This window comes from Rhodamnia argentea, chromosome 8 (assembly GCF_020921035.1).
Source record: "Rhodamnia argentea isolate NSW1041297 chromosome 8, ASM2092103v1, whole genome shotgun sequence".
Taxonomy (NCBI): Eukaryota; Viridiplantae; Streptophyta; class Magnoliopsida; order Myrtales; family Myrtaceae; genus Rhodamnia; species Rhodamnia argentea.
In genome coordinates, this window is record NC_063157.1 from 246,043 (window position 1) to 266,246 (window position 20,204).

The 20,204-nt window shown below is 40.3% G+C and overlaps 3 protein-coding genes across 6 annotated transcripts; 1 reads left to right on the top strand and 2 right to left on the bottom strand.

Moving 5' to 3' along the window:
• Positions 1–866: 866 nt before the first annotated feature.
• Positions 867–5,814, top strand: LOC115755812 (kelch repeat-containing protein At3g27220). 2 transcript variants are annotated; one of them, XM_030695351.2, is made up of 8 exons: positions 867–957; positions 1,259–1,672; positions 1,865–2,047; positions 2,818–3,047; positions 3,363–3,533; positions 3,990–4,095; positions 4,350–4,556; positions 5,451–5,814. In XM_030695351.2, exons 2-8 carry the CDS (start codon positions 1,466–1,468, stop codon positions 5,613–5,615), a joined length of 1,269 nt encoding a protein of 422 aa, XP_030551211.1. In that variant the 5' UTR covers positions 867–957; positions 1,259–1,465; the 3' UTR covers positions 5,616–5,814. The 2 variants fall into 2 exon arrangements, with proteins under 2 accessions (XP_030551211.1, XP_030551210.1); XM_030695350.2 differs by lacking the exon at positions 867–957 and adding an exon at positions 1,028–1,043 and having other exon boundaries at positions 1,261–1,672.
• A 284-nt stretch (positions 5,815–6,098) lies between these two features.
• Positions 6,099–9,639, bottom strand: LOC115755809 (F-box/kelch-repeat protein At1g51550). The gene is made up of 2 exons (XM_030695344.2): positions 8,945–9,639; positions 6,099–7,180 (listed from the first exon to the last, which is right to left on the bottom strand). Exons 1-2 carry the CDS (start codon positions 9,363–9,365, stop codon positions 6,231–6,233), a joined length of 1,371 nt encoding a protein of 456 aa, XP_030551204.1. The 5' UTR covers positions 9,366–9,639; the 3' UTR covers positions 6,099–6,230.
• Positions 9,640–11,296: 1,657 nt separating this feature from the next.
• Positions 11,297–19,415, bottom strand: LOC115755830 (GATA transcription factor 28). Of its 3 annotated transcripts, none has more exons than XM_030695383.2 (7): positions 19,003–19,415; positions 18,473–18,556; positions 18,264–18,397; positions 17,994–18,125; positions 12,478–12,583; positions 11,917–11,985; positions 11,297–11,804 (listed from the first exon to the last, which is right to left on the bottom strand). In XM_030695383.2, the coding sequence occupies exons 1-7, from the start codon at positions 19,336–19,338 to the stop codon at positions 11,781–11,783; spliced, it is 885 nt and encodes a 294-aa protein (XP_030551243.1). In that variant the 5' UTR covers positions 19,339–19,415; the 3' UTR covers positions 11,297–11,780. The 3 variants fall into 3 exon arrangements, with proteins under 3 accessions (XP_030551243.1, XP_030551242.1, XP_048140425.1); XM_030695382.2 differs by having other exon boundaries at positions 11,297–11,810; XM_048284468.1 differs by having other exon boundaries at positions 11,297–11,810; positions 18,473–18,575; positions 19,003–19,354.
• Positions 19,416–20,204: the final 789 nt, after the last annotated feature.

Here is a 20,204-nt window from a genome sequence, read left to right on the forward strand (position 1 = left end):
GAGTCTATCAAGATCAAAGCCGAGAATTTTCCCAGTAATTTTTAGGTTTCATCGGTCGTGCAATGGCAAACTCATCCTCATCGCGCCGTCTTCTTCTTCTTCCCCTGTTTTCTTCGCTAGACACAGGGTGAAAACACGTTAGTGTTGCAGCGAAAGAGAGTGTGCGAGCGATACAATTACAAGGAAAGCAGGAGGAGAGTACAACCTCGTGAAATTAAAACACACTTGTATTTATCTCAGATCTGGCTGCTCTCTCTAGTCTCTCCGCCGTCGCCTTTCTCGTTTCTCAGATCTGGCCTCCACTCTATCGTTCTCTCTCTCTCGATCTCGAGTATCGCCTGACGCCGTCTCGTCTCCGCATCCCCTTCTGTCAATCGGCCCACTCGTGGGTACTCTCTTTCTCTCTCTCTCTATGCCGATTTCTTCCGTTTTCGATTTCCTTTTCGAATGTTTTGATTTCGGCAATCTGCGATATCAATTTCTTCCTTTTTCGATGTCGTCGGTAATTTGCCATGGCCAATTGATGGCTGCGACTAACCATACCCATCATCATGGCAAGGGTTGGGGGTGAAGTGACGGAAGCGACCTATTAAGAATTGTCGGTCACATTCCTTATTGAATGGGATCGTGCTTTCATAATTTCGATACGGCAATTTCAAAATAACTTGACCCCAACACTTCGTACACCGGTGTATCATGGAATGTCGGATGGGAACAGAGGGAATGAGCCACAGAGGCTCTCAACTCTCCCTACTCCCTAGTGTTCCCATCAAGGATTCTTTAGCCGGAGTAAATCGGAACAAGTCTTGCTCCTCTTTTATATTTGGCCTCGACCCCCGTCGCGGGCACAAAATTCCCCGGCGGATCATGGCCTTACCGCCTGGTCCCTAGTGGCATTGCGGCTGACGGAAATCAGGAAAGAACAGGGTTGATTCGCTGTGAGCACGCTTGGGAGACGTGAGTAATCCCCTGCTTCTTTTAAGCCTCGCATCCCTCGCGCGGCGATTAGAAAGATCCGCGGACGGCTTAATTATAGTATAGAGGTAGGATGTTTGTTTTTGTAAGCAGAGGAAGCAGCGGATCTCCCCCTTTTTTGTTTGGGAAAGGTGGTGGCCGGTTGTGAGCTTTCATCATCTGATTTTTGTTCACTAGACAATAATGTCTACTTTCTGAAATCTTACGTAATACCCAAAAAAAAAAAAAAATTTATCGTCCAAGGCCTGAGCAATAAGTAAACATTTCCGTGACCATGACGCAGAGCACGTGAAAACTGAGCCCAGCGGGGAGGAGGTGGAAGACAAAAATTTTGGGAAGCAAATTCTTCTTCTTCTTCTTGGTCATTATCATCATCTGCGGGTGCGAATGCAATTGCTAGTCTTTCGAGCTCTAGATCCATAGCTGTGGCTGTTGATTCCAATTCGAGCAGCACATCATCACATGCTCAGATCCCCAGCTCAATCGGAAGATGGGGAGGCCAGTGGGGAAGCATAAATCTGCCAGATTGGTGTTTGGATGCGTCCTTCTTTTGGGGTGTGGCCTCGTTTACGACTATTTCTGGGCTGCTGCTCCGCGTTTCACTTCTTCTTCTTCTTCTATTTCCTCCAATTGGGCCAGTGACGAACCTCCCTCCAAAATACCTGTGTCCAGTAATGCTGGTCGTAGCTCCCTCAAGGTATCATTCTTGCATAGTCCCTATTTCGTGTAGTTCTTTACTGCGGAAAGACCAGCTCACGAGGATGCCTGGTCCCCCGATTTGATTTGGCTTTGCAAATGCTGACAGTGACTGCTCATTCGGGATTAACATGAGTAGTGCTTTCTTGATGACCTATACAATTAAAATCCAAGAAGATTATGTTGTTTATAGGGACAATCTGCGGAGATGGATGATGCTCCTGGGAGAGTCTTGTCTGCAACTTTCGCAGATTTACCTGGACCGGAGCTGAAATGGGAGAAGATGGCTCCTGCACCGGTGCCTCGATTAGATGGGGCAGCAATTCAGATAAAGAATCTTCTTTTTGTGTTTGCCGGATATGGCACTATTGATTATGTAAGAACACCGCCAACCCCCTTGATTTGACATGTGTTACCTGGATTAGGAAGCAAGCTATCAACTTAAATGTCTATATCATTCTCATACTATGTTAACTTGGCAGCTTTGCTGCTTGTTATTGGGAACTTTTCTATGCTTGTTGGTTTGTTATTCTAATGATGCATTGCGGTGATCTTTGCGTCCAATGCAGTTAGAAGTTCTGTTATTTGTGTTAACGTTGGAAATAGAACTATGCCAAACGAAAAGCAAGAAAATCTTCCTTTTTAGCTTGGGTACATAATGAAGGGCTCAGTCTGCTAAATCCCAAATTTATTGCCATGGAAGCATGATCAAAGATTGGTTTAATTCCCAGAAATGCTGTTTAGGCCAGCCTCCTTTCTTATGTTGTCTAGTGTCATGAATTGCTATATCAAGAACATGCAAACATAGCACGATTATGTAGTATTAAAGTACTTGGATCAGCGTGATCACTTCACTAATTTGTGAGCCATGTAAGTTGATTTCTGAGGCAAATGAGCTATGTTTGGAGTTAAACTGGTAAGACTTGAGTTTAAGACTGATCACCTTGAGTTGGATGCCTTGTTTCCCCTGTTCATTGTGAGTGCTCTCATAGTACCGGGTATTCTTTCAGCAATGTTGCCTGTTCATTTAGGAGACAATTCTAGCCAAAAATGTAAAGTTGGGTCTGGTTTGCATTGTTTGGTACAGTATCCGAGCCTAGAGGTTCTGACACTTCCTCTTTTGCTTTATTTTGGCTGGCCGGACAGGTGCATTCTCATGTTGACATATACAACTTTTCAGATAATACTTGGGGAGGAAGATTTGACATGCCAAAAGAAATGGCTCATTCACATTTGGGAATGGTGACGGATGGGAGATATATATATGTGGTCACAGGACAATATGGTCCACAATGTCGTGGACCTACAGCACATAATTTCGTGTTAGATACTGAGACCAAGCAGTGGGATGACTTGCCCCCTTTACCGATTCCTAGGTACATTATCTGTTCTCTGAATCTTAAGTTTTAGGCCTTCTAGAGAAGCTTGTTATCGTCGTGCTCTTGTTTTTTGGGGTAATTTCTGAAAGAGTTTTTCAATAATCTTTTTGAGCATGATGCGCTTTCACGAATTATATTGAATATTTGAGATCCTACACTGTTTGTTCTATTTTTTATCCCCAACTTGTTTCCTTATCGCAATTATCAATTTTTTCCTTGTAAATGTCTCCAACTGGATCTCACTCCTGTTGAAATCAGTGCAAATTGTTCTTGCCCTTTTTTTAAGGACGTTTTTAAATTTGTAAATTTTAGGTATGCACCCGCAACCCAACTTTGGAAAGGTAGACTTCATGTGATGGGAGGCAGCAAAGAGAATAGGCATACGCCTGCAGTTGAGCACTGGAGTCTTGCAGTGAAGGATGGAAAAGCGTTGGAGAAGGAATGGAGGAATGAAATACCAATTCCCCGTGGAGGACCTCATAGGTTCATTTCCCTCTCTTTTTGGAGATATCCTTTGCTAATTTATTTCAATGCATGGTTATCCATTGCCATAGTTGTTTCCGCGGCTCTTATGGATGGCCATGTGAAAATTTTATATATCTTGAGTTACAATCTTGTAAAACAAGGAGCCCTTGATCAATGTAGGCCTAAAATCACTCTCATAAATGTGGAGGCCAACTTAATGGGTTTCCCTTAAATATTTGACAAATGTATGGTTTCAGGGTAAAAACATTGACTACTTGGAAACAAGAAACCGAAGATTACTTGGAGGACACATATCCCATGCAATCTGTTAGAGGCATTTCCATTTCCAGATATCAATTAGATTTTCACATAAGCATTCTATTGGATTTTCACATAAGCATCATCACCTTTTCCGAAATGTTAAAGACGTTTAATCATTGCTATGCTGTTTCACTTGAAATTATATCCATGCAGGGCCTGCGTTGTGGTTGATGACCAATTGATGGTTTTGGGCGGTCAAGAAGGTGATTTCATGGCAAAACCTGGATCGCCTATTTTCAAATGCTCACGTAGAAATGAGGTAGCTTGCTTATCGTCCCTCTCAAAATTTCTTTAAATGATGGGAAAACTTCTCTTGTTGACCTTGTCAATGACATTGGATACTTGCTATATGGCTTAATATCTATTTGCGGTTTTCTCAGTTCATCTGCTCATGCATCTTATATCATGTACTATTTTTGGTTTTTGTGCTCTGCGGGGACGGCCTAGCTCTAGCATTTATTTGATGAATTTAGCTTTTGCTTCACCAAGGAAATGCTTTGTTCACTCTGTCAGGTTGTTTATGGCGATGTTTACATGCTAGACGATGAGAAGAAGTGGAAAGTATTACCTTCGATGCTAAAGCCAAACTCCCACATCGAGTTTGCTTGGGCTCATGTTAATAATTCTATTATCATTGCTGGAGGCACAACGGAGAAGCATCCAGTGACAAAGAAGATGGTGCTTAATGGGGAAGTGGTCCAGTTTAATTTAGATACACTGGTATTAACTCCTTTCTTCGTAATAGTTGGAAAGAAGACATGCCCATAGTGATGTCTACACTTGCCTAGGAACGCAGATGGATAGATAAAATATTTAACCATGTGTGTCATCATATCCACTGTCACTACATTGATCATGGTGAGAAGCTCTGCCTAATTAATCATTTTCTATGGTCGACATCGCGTGTATGGTTCTTTGCCTATTCTCCTTGGATGCCGTTAACCCATTTTTATCAGGTCACTTCCAACACTTTCAAGTTATTCTGCTCCACACAATCATGCTATTTCCTGTATCTCGGAGCCATTTGATTCTCTTTGTCCCTTATCATGCACTGGAAGTATAGTTCTTGCATTGGTTACAATTCTGAGTGATTAACTTGTCAAGTTTAAAGCATAAACATGTTTTACGAGGTTTCTCCTTTGACATCCTGTGAAGCTTAGTTTTTTTGTCAAATCTTAAGTGTAAACAAGTTTGTCAAAAGTCTCTTTTTACGTCCTGTGAAGCTTGGTTTTTGGGTTCTTTACAAGATGGTACTACCTTTTCAGGTCAAAGATCTTCATTCTCATTCTTCTTTTGGGTTCTTTTATGTCCTTTTTCTGGTCATGTCGCTGTCTTTACTGAAGTACACAAGTATATTCAGCAACAATGCCATAGCATGGTTTTATCATCACCAGGTTCCGTACCTGTCTTCCCATTCCCCATCCTACTGAACTAATCTGTTCAAATAGATGTTTTCTCCTAGGCCAATACAACAAATAAACTGGGTTTTGATTGCTGTAGCTAATGGATAGATCCTTCATACTTTCGTATCATTCCGAAGAGCTCGTTTTATTTGATACACTTCGCTAATTGTAACTTATGCCTTTTACTTCTGTCATATCCGGAATGATGCAGAAGTGGTCTGTGATTGGCAAACTTCCTTATCGTGTGAAGACTACACTTGTTGGGTTCTGGGATGGGTGGTTTTACTTCACATCTGGACAGCGAGACAAAGGACCGGCTGATCCAGTGCCAAAGAAGGTCATCGGAGAGATGTGGAGAACAAAACTAAGATTGTAATTCTTTTTTTTTCAACCGATTCTTTTATCGGGCATTTTGGATGCAATTTTTTGGCTATGATGTGTTATGCCTAGTACAGTGGGAGCAAGGGGCGGGAATGGAGTCTCCCCTAACCATGTATAGAAATGCAGGCCTAATGTGACAAATACTGTAACTGTCAGAAGTTCTATAGGGTTATATCTCCATTGATTCTTGAGGAGCCCCTCTGGGATGAACTACTTTGTGGTGGAATTGTCTATTGGAGTTTGACGTGTTAGGCGCTGCATACTTGTGTCTCCTTTTCAATGTCCTTGTAACAAGCGCTCTAAAGAGCATGGCCAGAGAGAGAGAGGAGAGAGTTGAGGTTCGCCAATATATGCCAAATGCAATTCAATGCTACCCCCTATGATCACCAACATCCCAGGACCTATGGTCAGGAATAAGACATTTAAAGACTTGGCCGATCTTTCAATGCTTTATTGTATTGCACAGAAAACGACCTCGTCAATAGTAGAAGATTCATGTCTAATTCCTTTAATTATATACATGGGTATCATTTAATCATAGAGTCAGCGGTACATACAGGACCACGTAACGACCAAGACAAATGATAAACTGCACCCATCCAACCGGTCGTCAGAGCTGAAGCATTAGCTCCGCCAGGAAGAGCTCCCCATCAAACCTGAGGCCGGATGACTCGACAGGGTGAATCAAGCCATCCACCATCCCCCCATATATATACAGGTATCTTCCAGAATGATCAGCACAAGCTCGATGAAATGATCTACCATTGGGTTTGTAACCTTTGGTGTTCAACTTCTTCCACGAATTCGCTTGAATTGGCTGGAATCCGATGGAAGGAATTGCTTTAATGTCCAACACCCAAAAGTCATCTTTTCGGTGTCTGTGTGAATCCTCACCACCATGAATTAGCAGGCGACCTCCTAAGACAAGGTTAGCCGAGTGGCCAACTCTCGGAAGGCAAACGCCTTCAGGTATATCACTTAACTCGTACAACAATTGCACCCACGTCCCATTGCCCTCAGACAAGTCCAAGTGCCACACGTCATTAAGCACCTCGTAGCCCAATCCTCTCCCTCCAAATAAAACTGTTCGGCTTCCCCCAATGCAAGTCAGTGAATGTCCTGAACGAGCGGGAGGTGCTGGGTGAGTCACAACCTCATGCCATCTTCCTAAACAGAAGTTTTCAGACAGTTCCAATACCCAAGTGTCTCCTAATCGAAGGCCATACAACCCTATTCCTCCGTGGACAACCATCTTCCGGTTGTCAATGCAACATGCGGCATGTGCTCCACGGGCAGGTGGTACAATTGAACCGACATCAAGTAGCCTCCACAATAACGTGATGCCCAGAGTCTCATTCCATGTGACTTGCCCTACCCAAGTATCATTTTGGCGGTTCCCATGGTCATTGATTCCTCCAAACAGAACGAGGAAATTGCCTATCACCACACATGTATGCCCAAATCTTCCACTTGGAGAGCCTGAATTAACCCTCTGCCATTCCAACCTCTTCCTAAAATCTTTTCCAATATATGCCACCCAAGTGTCATCAAGATGACGTCCTGACGTGATCAAAAAGGAAAAAGGACATTAGATAAAGAGATCAATATTCAACAGTGAAAACATACTTTTGCCAATTTACTTTAGAGGTTCCAGGCACTCTATTCCACTATGGCCACAAAAGTTGTACTCTGTTATTGTATGCCAATGATCCACTTTCTTAAGCCAGCCATAACAGATGCTCAGCTCCAAGAACACTTTGAAGTATGAATATACTCTCCCTTTTTAGGGAATAAACTATAACGAGACCATTTTTCAACTAATGCATTTGTGATAAATATATCCTGTATAAGTCTTACAGAGCTTGATGCATGAGCACATCTTTCAAGAATCAATTTGATGATAAAGCTATCAACTTTGTATGTAACTCCTCTCCTGAACTAAAAGATCCTTAAAAAAGAATGGTTAGGAAAAGATAGGATAATTGATCACACCAACAACCAGACCACAGACTAAACACTGAAGCAATAATGCAGAGAGCTATATGGGAGAGGCGATACGACAATGCAAGGCAAATAATAACGGATGAATGATTAATATCCTCTTAAGACAAGCTAGTCTAACAGAAAGAACTTTGCATTGAAATGACATATCACTGAAACACATTACGAAGGAAAAGAGAATCAAATCTGAGCAAAGATTTAGTAGGAAAAGTATTTCTACAATATAAGTGTCTGTATGGCAAAACCATCAAAATTGCATACAGGAAGACAGTAATCAGCTGTTAGATTGAAGTGAACAATTCCGCATCTTATATCGTTCCATGAAGAGGTCAGTCAGCAAGGATTTCTCGTGATTCAGCAAATCTGAGTGTTCACATACTCAATGGGCCAGATAAGAAAACCAAAAGCTATCCTCCCCTCCCCCCTAACTATCGAAAGGATGGAAAGGACAGAGGCTAGGCTTTTAGTGCCCCCTCCAATCATGATTAAAGAATTCAGGACTAATAATCACCAGTGAATATCAATTCCACATTCTCTCTCTGGCTATCTTCATTGTTGTCACAATGGTTTGGGCCATTGCATCAATGCTGTTGGGCTTAAGAAAAGTTCCTGTCATGATGCTAACAGAATCTCTTCTCAGAAAAATGAATTACCAGTCTATTTTCTTTGGGCGACAAACAAGTCTGCAAGAGCTATTCTGATGCGCTACCCCTTCCATTGGTAGCTTGATCTCGGTAGGAAGTTGAGGAATACTCATGATGGTCATAGTGAATAGCAAGCTAAGGAATATTCTCGATGGTCATGGTCGATAGCAAGCAACAAGGACTCTCTATATCAAAACCAATGACTAAGCTAGGTCACTTCAAATGCTTCTCAGACAGGAAATTTTACACTCCACATCCCTGGCTTTATATTGTTTTGACAGTGTAATGATCATAATCAATTTCCAATTATCGGTAGCAATTGGCGTATGGAAAGGCATCACTAAAGCAATGACATATGCATGCCTTGTCAGTCGTATACACAAAATATATAAGCCTGCACTTCGCAAAAAGAAGAATGAATCAAATATGAATCACAGGGCAAGAAACCACAATCCAAATCCTACTAATCTTTCTAGGCAGACCATGGTCGTTTATTTCTGCTGAAGACAACAGAAACCCAAAGAACCCAACTACTTGGAAGTATGAATTTTCCCACTGGAAAACCCAACATCTTACAAAAATTCACCGCAGAATTGACAGTGATCCTCATCATATTAAGGAAATAAAAGCACGGTTCATTAAATATATCCTTTAGTTTCAAGAGCAATGAGAAACTTACCCCCCTCACAGCCACCGCCAAACAAAACCAAGCAATCAGACACAAAGTTGAGAGAGTGAGAGGCCCTTGGGCTGGGCAACAGCATCTCACCACCGCCCGTCTCTGAAAGATTATGACACGCGACGGAATCAAGATGAAGCACATGGTCGTATATCTTCATCCATGAAAGCTCACCCTCACGGTAATCCGAGGATTTGAGGGCATCGACTGAGGTGGGTCCCCACTCTCTCCTGCAAATGGACTCCCAGAGAGCATCAGAGCATGCTAAAGTCCTGAACTTTTTGCAAGTCATGGAGAAAGAAACGATTGAATCAACAGGTAGGAGGAGCAAGATTGAAAAAAGATGGTCTGGGGCTAAATCGCTTATGGGAGATCCATCACTTGTGGTGGTGTTGCTGTTGCTGGTACTGGTCTCTGCCATGAAAAGGGAGCTATGGATGCTACTGGGTACTGCGAAAGAGTTGTGGAGAATCAATCATTGGGATGCTCTGGTGGAGAGGGAGGCAAATGATGAAGCTGGTGGGCTGATTTTGTCAAGAAGCAAATCAAAAATGACCAATGGTGAAACTTTGCTACTGGACAGGATGGATGATGACGGGGGGCTCCCATATGCTTTGTCTTGTTTCTGCAACTGTGAGCGCCACTTGTGAGCATCTTGCACAGTATAAAAAACATCAAACTCGACAATCTAGTGCGACCGCCTCTAGTTTCTCGGTTGAACCAAATACAAAGCCTGCTCACCATCTTACATTTCACTGCAGAATAGTGATGATAATAAATCGAACCTTCGGTTTGTTTTTGTCATTCCTCGAATGGGTGAACGAGAGTTTGAAAATTAGAAAGGTTCTGATTTTGAGCCGGACAAGGATGAGGCTCTTGTAGGAAGTTCAATATATCTAAGAACGTATTTTTTTAAGTTATTCTAAATATTTGTGCCGGCGTATTTTCACAAGCCAAAGACCGTAACAAAATAAATATTCACATTAATCAATTTTTGCGACAAAATTTACATGAAGTACTATTTAAAAGATATCCGAAGCCCATCACGATTCACGTTGGTTCATCCTCTAATTTATTGTAAAGCTTGCCATCCATCTAATTGTTGTAACGAGGATTCTATTTATTAATCCTTTAATACGTTTGTCAAATATGAGTACAATATGATACTAACCATTTAATATCGTTGTTTCTCAAATGTGATTTTGGTATTGTCTATTTGTCTTTCAATATATAAATTATCAAATATGGGTCGGATATGAGATGGGTATCCTTACATTATTAAACTCTTTCAAATAATCTATATATACATTGTAAATTATTTTTAAACATTTATTACCAAATTTTGCATTATTCTGCACAATTATGCAAATTAAATGAATATATAAAATAAAATTGATAAGAAGTTAAAGACCAACTCTATGCATGAATAGTATAGATTTTCTTAGATTAGAGTATAGCTAAAGTAACTATAAGAAACCAACTATTACAGTAAAGCTTGCATGTAAGCGTACCATGTGATGTTAAGCTCGCGCGATCAATAACATTCAAGGATGTACATATTACATACTCTCGAATGGAGTGATGGGCCTTGCCTCAATAAAAGCACAAAGAAATACAAGGGTATGAATATGTGGCCTGAATCTTTAAGCCGAAACCATGTTTGGTCTCCCATTTAGGACTGACATTCTAACGTTCCCATGCCACAATTCCCGCCCCATTTCTCATGTCTTCTTCTGAAGATCCATACACCCTCAATAAATTTATACTCTGCACATGCAGCGGATATGGTGAGTTTGTCTTCCATTTCTCTTGGAATGCAATGCTCGGTGCATCCTTGAACATTGCATGCTCAGTTCCAAAATGATTCGGCCTCAACGAATGTCTATCCCAAGTGCAGATATTTCTTAACAACTGCACAAACGGAATATTCCACTTGAATAGTTTCTTTCTCTTGTGACGCCCTGTGAAGGTACCGACGTAATTAAGGATTCAAGAAGCAAAAAACAAGTTACAAGTATGATATGTCAATTCAACGTGGTTTTCCTCTTTAAAAGCATTTATATGTGATAAAGTTCTGAAATTTACAACATGGTTCATGGAAATTGCTCACAGCAATAGTATGGTTATCCACTTTTACATGGTTTGAGTTAGGACGTGAACTATTTTGATGTCAAGTAGCCCTTCATAATGGCTGAAAAAAAGAAGAAAGAAAACGAAAAGTTGCTATTCTAACAGAAGTCTGATGTTGATGCTTTGGCTTCTAAATATTCTTCAGCTGTCCTTCATTTCCCAATTCTCTATTCGAATGAGAGCAAACTGACAGGGTCAGTTGTGTGAGAGAGAACCTACACATCCAGCCAGTTTCAGAATTTAAATATAAAAAAAAAAAAGTTCGAGAATTATAAGTAGAGGCGTAGGATCTGCAAGCGATAACAATACTGTTCAGCCACTTAACACAAAAGGGCTCTTTCGAGTAATGAAAATATGGAGAAGACTGCAAAGAACTATCTCGCTTATTCCACGCAGTTTGGGTCAAGATATACAAAAAGAGGGAAATTTGCGGTTCCTCTCTAACCTAACAACAGGAATACAATCCCAAAACCCAGAGGTCGCTTAGCTGGCATATAAGGAAACTTTCCAAGACCTGCATCCATCTGGAAAGCCAGAAAAAACATCCTACGCAGTAAACTAAGTATCTCATAATCTAAAAGGAAGTCTCTTACAAACCTTCTAGTGTGCTCCCTCAAAATTTCTAACATCGATATCTTTTTGCTGATTGAGCCAAAGAATGTACTCATGATGAATCACTAGCATTTTCTGCGATTCTAAGGACCATTCAATCAGCCCCCAGGTTTGCGCTCTGCATCTATCAACAAAGAGAGGAGATTTTTAAGAAGTGAACACAATCCCAAGCAGAAAAACAACTCTAAAGGACTCAAATAATTTAACGGAACCAGAAATTGGCTGCCCACCTCGTTCCTGTTTAAGGAAGAAACTTGTCCACCTGGATGGGCTGCCTTCGAAAGATCCCTTAAAGTTCCCTAAAGATCATTAAGAAATTATTACAGTAAGCAAATGCTTTTCAAAATCTTTTAGACTCAAAAGCCATATAGACAAGTCAAGACATTTCCTCTCATTTAAAAGCAAAAACTGGGACAAGCAATTGCAAGTGAACATGCGAATACTAATGTAGAAAGACACGAATCTAAGGCATCACTTTTACCACGCCAACACCTGCCAAACAATATCACAGTGTACCCTAGCCAATGGTGAAGTCTCAAAAGAATAACATTACCACAAACAGCACTAGTCATCTTTACTTCACCAATGTGGCAAACAAACGAATAAAGTAGATCACCTAATTTTCTAACCAGGATTAGCTATAACATACTATGTCTTATAGCAGTAAAGTATTTCATAACATGGTATTCGTGCCATAGTCATTGTCTATATTGCATCTTGAGAATGCGGGCAGGAAAAATATGAATTGAACAAAACTCAAAGCCGCTTCTCAACAATACTCTAGCTTTCACCTTGTTTGCCCACATCAATCCACATGCATTGCAAAGGGTCCTTGGTCCTTCAGGGCCACGTCGCATCATGGGAGTAGATTTCTCACTAATCCCACAGTGATGACATCTGCACAGATTTTCAGACAAGCATTAGATTTATTAAAAACTGAATGCAATGCATGGCTCAACTTATGCAATGTACATTACCTGATGGCAGCAATTAATCTATCATTGAAAACATATATACATGAAGAGCTAACAGGCTACTGTTGCTCGGATAAGGTAGTACTTCATGTATCACAAGGGACTTCACATATGCCTTTGTTTTCCGTCTCTATTAATTTTCAGCTACCTTCTTCCGTGTCCCTAGATTAAATCCTAAAGAAAGAATTTGCTCCCACTATGAGAAATTTATGAGATAATCCACCGTTTATTATCATGAACAAGTCAATGTGAAAAGTGGAAGTCAGCATAAAACCGTTTTAAGTTAATCATGTAAAATTCTTCTGGATAATCAAACTTTTCTAGATCACTTGTCATAATATGTATTTTTTCATCAACAGAGGTCGCATTTACTAAAGTAACTTTATTATGCAAGTATCACTATGTTTAGGTTACCATAGGCTCATTAGAATCTTACATAATGATATTTGTTGCTTCTACAGTACTAAAGGAGATTATGATGATTAACAGCCAATACAACATTCAAATAATGGCTCTGATGTAGCAGTAACAAAGAGACTATCTCCCATTAAGAAGTGTGAGTTTAAGGCAATTTAGTGATGATGGAGTTGTGGAGTCTGATAGAGGAAAGTACTGTTAAAAGGATATATTTGCTTTTGAAGGGTTTTCCACGTAAAAATTTGTGTGTTTTCTTCTCTAATTTCTTCTCTTATACGTTTCTCATTCTTAATAGATGTTATTAGAGCCCTTGTTCAATGGAATAGTAGAAGCAATGAAGATGGATGAATGGCAGGTGAAGATCGATTGGTTCGATGGCAAGGACTTTGGTGCATCAGAAGAACCTGCATCAGCTTCTCTTGGAAGTAAAACTAAAATTGATGAAGCAAGAAGATTGGGAATTGTTAGATCGGCAAGTCCTAGATATAACTGTCTCTTGTTAACACGGAACGTTGCCTTCAAAATTGCCAATGAGAAGACGACAGCAGAATCGATGAGGGCTTTGTATAACATGTACGAGAAGCCACATTAAACAAGGTATATCTTATGCTTCGTCTCCTCGATCTAAAGATAGACGGAGGCACTTCTGTGACATCAACGAATTCAACATGATCGTGACTTTGTTGAGTTCAACGGAAATCAAATACGATGAAAAGGTAAAAGCTTTGATTCCATTATCTTCTCTACTTTAGTTGGAGCACAACTGTGACTGTGAGGAGCAGTTTGTCAAGTCTGAAGAAGTTGAAGCTTCAGAGAGATCTGATTCTTGGTAAGAACATTCACAGAGGAGAGTCCGGTGAATTTTCGGGCACTGCCTTCGGTACTCAAGGCAGAGGGAGAAGCAATATACAAGGTCTGAATCAAAACCATAGCAGATCGAAGTGCAAAGGGAGAAGCAAATCAAGAACTCATGGTGAAATAATTTGCTGGAATTACGAAAGAAGGGTCATCTAAAACGAGATTCCAAAGCCCCAAAGAAGAAGAAAAATCGGAATCAAGATCAGAATCAAGAGGAGGAATCTGTCAATGCAACCATTGAAGAGAGGTTAGTTCAAGATGCCCTAATCTTGAGCATTGCCAGTTCGACTGAATCTTGGGATATAATCACGGGTACATCTTGTCACTTAACTTCATCCAAAGAACCAATGCTCACTTTTGTTTCTGAAATGTTATGAAAAATTTATCTTGCTGATGGTGAACCTTTAGATAAAATGGGGAAGTGTTCACATAAATTGGTCTCAGCGGAAGTTGCATGATGTCAAATATGTTTCTGGCCTTAAGAGAAATTTGATCTCTATAGGTCAAATAGATAGCATAAGATACAGAACTATTCGTGTGTACGGCTTGTGGAAGGATGTTAACTTGCTATGGTTGTAGAACAAGGAACAAAGTTGGGAACACTGTAAATGACTGAAAGCAATAGAGCAATAGTAGCACTCGTTGACTCAGAAGCTAATTCCAAATTGTGGCACTGCAAGCTTCAATGCATGAGGAAAGGGATGAAGGTGTTAGCATCTGTGCGATTTTGTGAGACCACCGCCAACTGTTCCAAAAGCTTAAACTCTTAGATGAAGGCATGGTTACTTATTCAAATATTATAACATTCCCCCTCACGCGTAGGCTGGATTTTGGCCTTAGCCTAAAGTGCAGAAATAAGCAATTGAGGAGGCAAATAGGGGCATGGAAGATTTGAACTTGGGACCTCCTCCTATGATACCACGTGAGAATTTGTGAGACCACTGCTAACTGTTCTAAAAGCTCAAGCTGTTAGATGAAGGCGTGGTTAATTATATAAATATTCTCAACATCAAAGAAAAAACCGACTGATGTGAAGTCCATAGGTAACTGGTCTATGTGAAGAAAAGCAAATTCAAGGTACGCAAAACATGTCAGTTTTTCAAAGACCGGAAGAGAACCAAAGAAAGGAAAGTCAGAATTGGTGTGTACAGATGTATGAAGCCCTCGTACATTTCCCTTGGAGGCTCATGCTACTTTTAAAATATGGAAAGTTAAACTAGAGAATGAGACCACTCTAAAAATTAAATGTCTAAGGTATGACAATGGTGGACCAATGTTGAGTATGACAGCAAAGAGTTCAAGGAGCTTTATGCAGAGAATGGAATCAAAATGACAAGAACAATTCAAAAAGACAATATGAACAAAGCTCCGAGTGAGCGTGCAAGAAGTATGAGGGTGCATGCAGAATTATGCAAGACGTTTTAAGCATCTGCAGTTAACAGAACAACATATCTAATCAATAGCTGCTAGGCGTTGCATATTCGAACTCATTAAAGCTCGATTTGTGGGCCTGTACCAATGTTTTAACTGCCAGATCTGTCCCAGCCCAAGACATAGGTTAAGAAGCGGAATGGGTCAAGGCCAGATATGCTAATGAGACAGCCCTTCTCTTTTCTAGCTCACGTTTTGTCTCTCTCTTGACCCTTCATTTCCACTTGATTTCAAGCTGCCAGAAGAAAAATGGGCAGGCAAGAAGGTAAATCTCTCAAATCTAAATTTTTTTTGTCGTGTTTCCTATGAGCACGTAGATTCTAAAAACAGAGACAAGCTTGATGCAAAGGCTAGAAGCTGTTTTTTCATTGAGAACAAAATAGGAAAATAATATGAAGTACTGATGTTATATTCGAAGAAAACATACTTTACACCCGAATTTGAACTAAAGATCTATTGTTGTTCTAGACTTTGACCAAAAACTAGAATGAGAACCACCTATATCTAAACCCACTTGAAGAAGATCTAGAAAATTTCGAAACGTGTAAGGAGGTATTCTCCATCATTGCAATAATATTTGTTTTTGATTGATGCTGGGAACAGAATAGTTTTTTGAAGCAATGCAGGTTAAAAATTCTGTTAACTGGGCGTTGGCATGCAGAACGAGTTGGATTCACTCGAGAAGACCACAATCGATTGCTAACTCAGTCACCTGATGGGAAGAAGGCATTGTACAAAAGTGGGCATCCCAGTCAGAAGAACCTGATGGGAGCAAGAGGTACAAAGAGAGATTAGTAGTTAAAGGAATTCACAACACAGATTTTCTCTCCAATTTTTGCGGTTTGGTGTTGAGGATTGTAGCTGCAGAGATTTTACATCTAGAGTAGTTAGATGTGTAGACTGCATACGGTGACCTATAAGGGAAAATCTACAAGGTACAACCAGAAGGTTTGACGAAGAAAACTGTGTCTGCAGCTTGAAGAAAAGTCTGTATGGATTGGAGCAGGCTTGTGCAAAGTGGTACAGGAAATTCAACACCTACCACAAGAGACATCACTAAACATTTATTTTGATGTTGTATGTGAATGATATGCACCACCTACCACAAGAGACATCACTAAACTAAAGCAGCAATTGCCAAAGGAGTTCATGAAGGACTTGGGAGTAGAAAATTGAATTTTTTGGATGAGGATCATGCGAGATAGATCAGAAGAAATTATAAAGTTGTCTCCAGAAAAGAACATTGAGAAAGTGCTCACAAATTCAGTGTTCAGAATACAAAGCCCAGAAAAACTCCTTTTAGAAGTCACTTCAAGCTCTCGAAGGAGCAGTCACTAAAGACAAACGAAGAACTGGGATTACATGGCTAAGATGTCTCATCCGTCAGTTGTCAACAGTTTGATGTAATGCTGTGTACCCAGACAAGAAGTAGCTCATGCAACGGGAGTTATAAGCAGATACATGGCTAATCCGAGAAAAAAGCATTAGGAAGCTAAGTGACTATTAAGATACCTGAGATGCACCTTAGATATGACACTTTGTTTCATGAAAAACAATGTGAAGTTACAAGGCTTTGTTGATGCAGATCTTGGTGATGACGTGGACAATAGGAAGAGCACCTTGGTTATGTTTATACCTTAGGTGGCACTGCAGTAAGTTGGGCGTCTAGACTTCGGAAGTGTGTGCCCCTCTCAACCACTAAAACAAACTGTCGCTATATTCAAAGCTTGTAAGGAGATGATTTGGTTGAAGAAATTTTTAAAGGAGATAAGCAAAGAGAAGGATAAAAGTGTTCTTTTCAGTGACAATCAACATTGTTTGTCTAGCAAAGAATTTGGTATTTCAGTCGAGGATAAAGCACATTCGACTGAAGTATCATATTCGTGAGCTGATAAATGATGGGATGTTGCAATTGAAGAAATTCCTTGGTACAAAAGATCCAGCAGATATATTAACCAAGGGTGTCACCATTGAGAAACTGAGGCAAATTGCCTCGGTTGGCCTCAATGATTAGTGATAAAAAGGTGCCACTGTAATAGGACAATTTGGGTCCTAAATATGAGTGAACTATTAAAGGCTGCAAGCCTCTAAGTGGGAAACTGATGCAGTTGTAGAGTCTGATAGAGGAAAATAATGTCAAAAGGGTATACATGAACTTCTACTTCAACTTTGCATGCCTCAAACTCCTGTTATATAAAAGGAGGGTCTCTCTTGTAATTGTAACTCCACTTCGATAGTACCATGTGCAACAGCATGGCTTTTCCCTTTTTGATTTTGAAGGGTTTTCCATGTAAAAATTCATGTGTCTTCTTCTCTAATTATTTCTCTTTTACGTTTCTTCTTTTGAGTCCACTCTTGCTCTGTCCATCCATGAGAAGAGCACAAGCTCTGTTACCCCATTCTCAAATGCAATACCTGAAGACAGCCGCAAGCTCACCACTCAACCTCATCCTAATTTACTTGTCCAATGAGAAGAATTTCTAGGGAGTACCTTATGGTATGCATGTCCAGAGATCAGTCTCAATTTGAAATTTCTTATCCACAGGTGTTACTCTTTCTAGGCATGTAATGCGTGATTTTTTATTAAAGACACCAGACACTGACAACATAACAGACAGGTAACTTACAGGATATCTTGATGCTGAGACCCGTTATTCTCAGGTTCCCAACTCTGGTTTGATTCCCATGTTGTCACAGCTGAAGAAGATTCATCATTGTTGGATTTTGAAGATGAAAACTGACCCTTGTTTCTTTGCATCCTAAGACCATGTCAGAAAAGACCGTAGGTAAGGTAGAACGATTGTTACTTCTGTGTGTGAAAATAACTCAAGGTCAACTACCAAAAGTTAGATTAGAGGAAGTAACAATAAAAAAAGCTATCAAAAATTGTGTCATACCTAAGTGCCACCTCTTTACGGACTGCATAGCGAATTTTCTTGTCAAAATTCCGTTCTTTTCTCTTTTCACGAAATCGAATCAGTGAAGCCAGCCTCTGGGGGACATTCAACCTTTGAGGAGTACCCATAAGATCCTGGTAAAATGCTTCACTAATGTCAAAGGCGAAAAAGACCGGGAAAAGAAGTACTCTTCGGACAAGCTCTGGTACCTGGTTTTGGTTGGTGGCTACTGGGACAGCAGGTGGATTAGGTGTCCTTTCCCTTGCCCCGAGTAATAGCAGAACGGCTTGTACCTGCAGTGTGCAAAAGAAACTAACGCGTGACCTCAATCAAGAAATTATATAACAGATGGCGGCTTGATGAAAATAAATGCTTATGCTCCTGCAGAAAAATTCCAACGAACGCTATCGAAGATGGCATAGGCAGAATGCTTCGGACTTCTCTTTCCTCCAAGTTCTTCGTTTTGGGGTTCAAAAGATTTCATGTCAACCACGGCAGCTACTTGAGAGTTCAAATTTTGGCCAAGTAAAGAATGAACAAGAGGCAAAACTACCGCAATCTCTCTATGCTCGCCCAACACGTGCAATCACAAAGGATTATCGTCCGTCGAAAAATGTTATACGAGGCTATCTTAACATGACAACTGAGTCTCATTATGACGGACCAAAAAGGCCAATCGAATCGAGAAAAAATCACCGTGCGAAAAGAAAAGAACAAGGGATGATGGCTCAAGTCCTACCTTTTGGGGCGGCACATAGTCAAAAACATAAACTTGACCTTGGAAAGAAAGAGTGAGCTGGTCCCCATCGTCACCTCCTCCATGATCCAACAAAGACCCGCGATTGTCCGAATCGTTTCCGGCATCGGAAGGGACATCCCCTTCGATGCCCTCCCCGGCGCCGCCGCTGTCACGATCACGATCACGATCACGATCATCATTCATATCATTCCCATTGCTCAAATGCTGTTGCACCTGCAACCCATGATGATGCCGGTGATGCGCTTGCATGGGATGATGGTTGTGAGTCGGATCCCCAATATCCATCCGATCATCGCCCCCATGAGAGCCATCCATGTTTCTCTGCAGTCTTCCTTCACCAAATGCAGCGAAGGCTTCTCCCTCACGTCCACATTGCCAGATTCGCCTTCTTGTCTACTGTGATAACCAAACTAGTCTGCCATAAAGCCTTCATCGTTCGGATAAAAGCCCAAAATTATGCAATTTTCCTTTATAGTCCTTCTGTTTTTCGATGTTTTGAGCACAATTAAATCATTATAAAAAGAGTTGAAAAAAAATGAAATGGACAAATCGTTCAGAAAGCAATGCTATTTTTGGTAGTCTGGATATGATCAATTTTTATGTGGAAAAATGATAAATCCTAAACTTGTTATACGGGCACGTCTATCAATTCATTACTTTTCCTTTCGGTTTTGCCAATTTAATCTTTAACCGTTGAGTGAAGTTCCAATGTATACGTTCCGATCAATTTTCGCTGGAAATTGTTAACGCGTTGATTCATTCATCGACCGTGCCACGTCAATCGACAACCATCCTACTTAGAACACTATTACGTTGATGATTTCCAACGATAAGTAAATTGGAATTTTGCATAAAGTTTAAGGCAAAACTGATCAAATTAAAAAGTTCATGACTAAATTGGTATCCGTACAATAGGTTTAAGACCGATTAGACAATTTTTTTATTTTTAACCTACGTTATGTTTAGTTGTTGTTCAAAATAGGATAAGACCGGAAGAACGTACGATTTCTAATAATAATAATTGGGATAAGTGCACTAGAAGTCCTAAAACTTGTCATGTGAGTGCAAATGAGTCATAAAACTTTTAAAAAATGTAATTAAGTCCTAAAATTTGTCATAAAAGTGCATTCGAGTCATAAAACTTTCAAAAAGTACAATGAAATCCTAAAATTAATTACAAA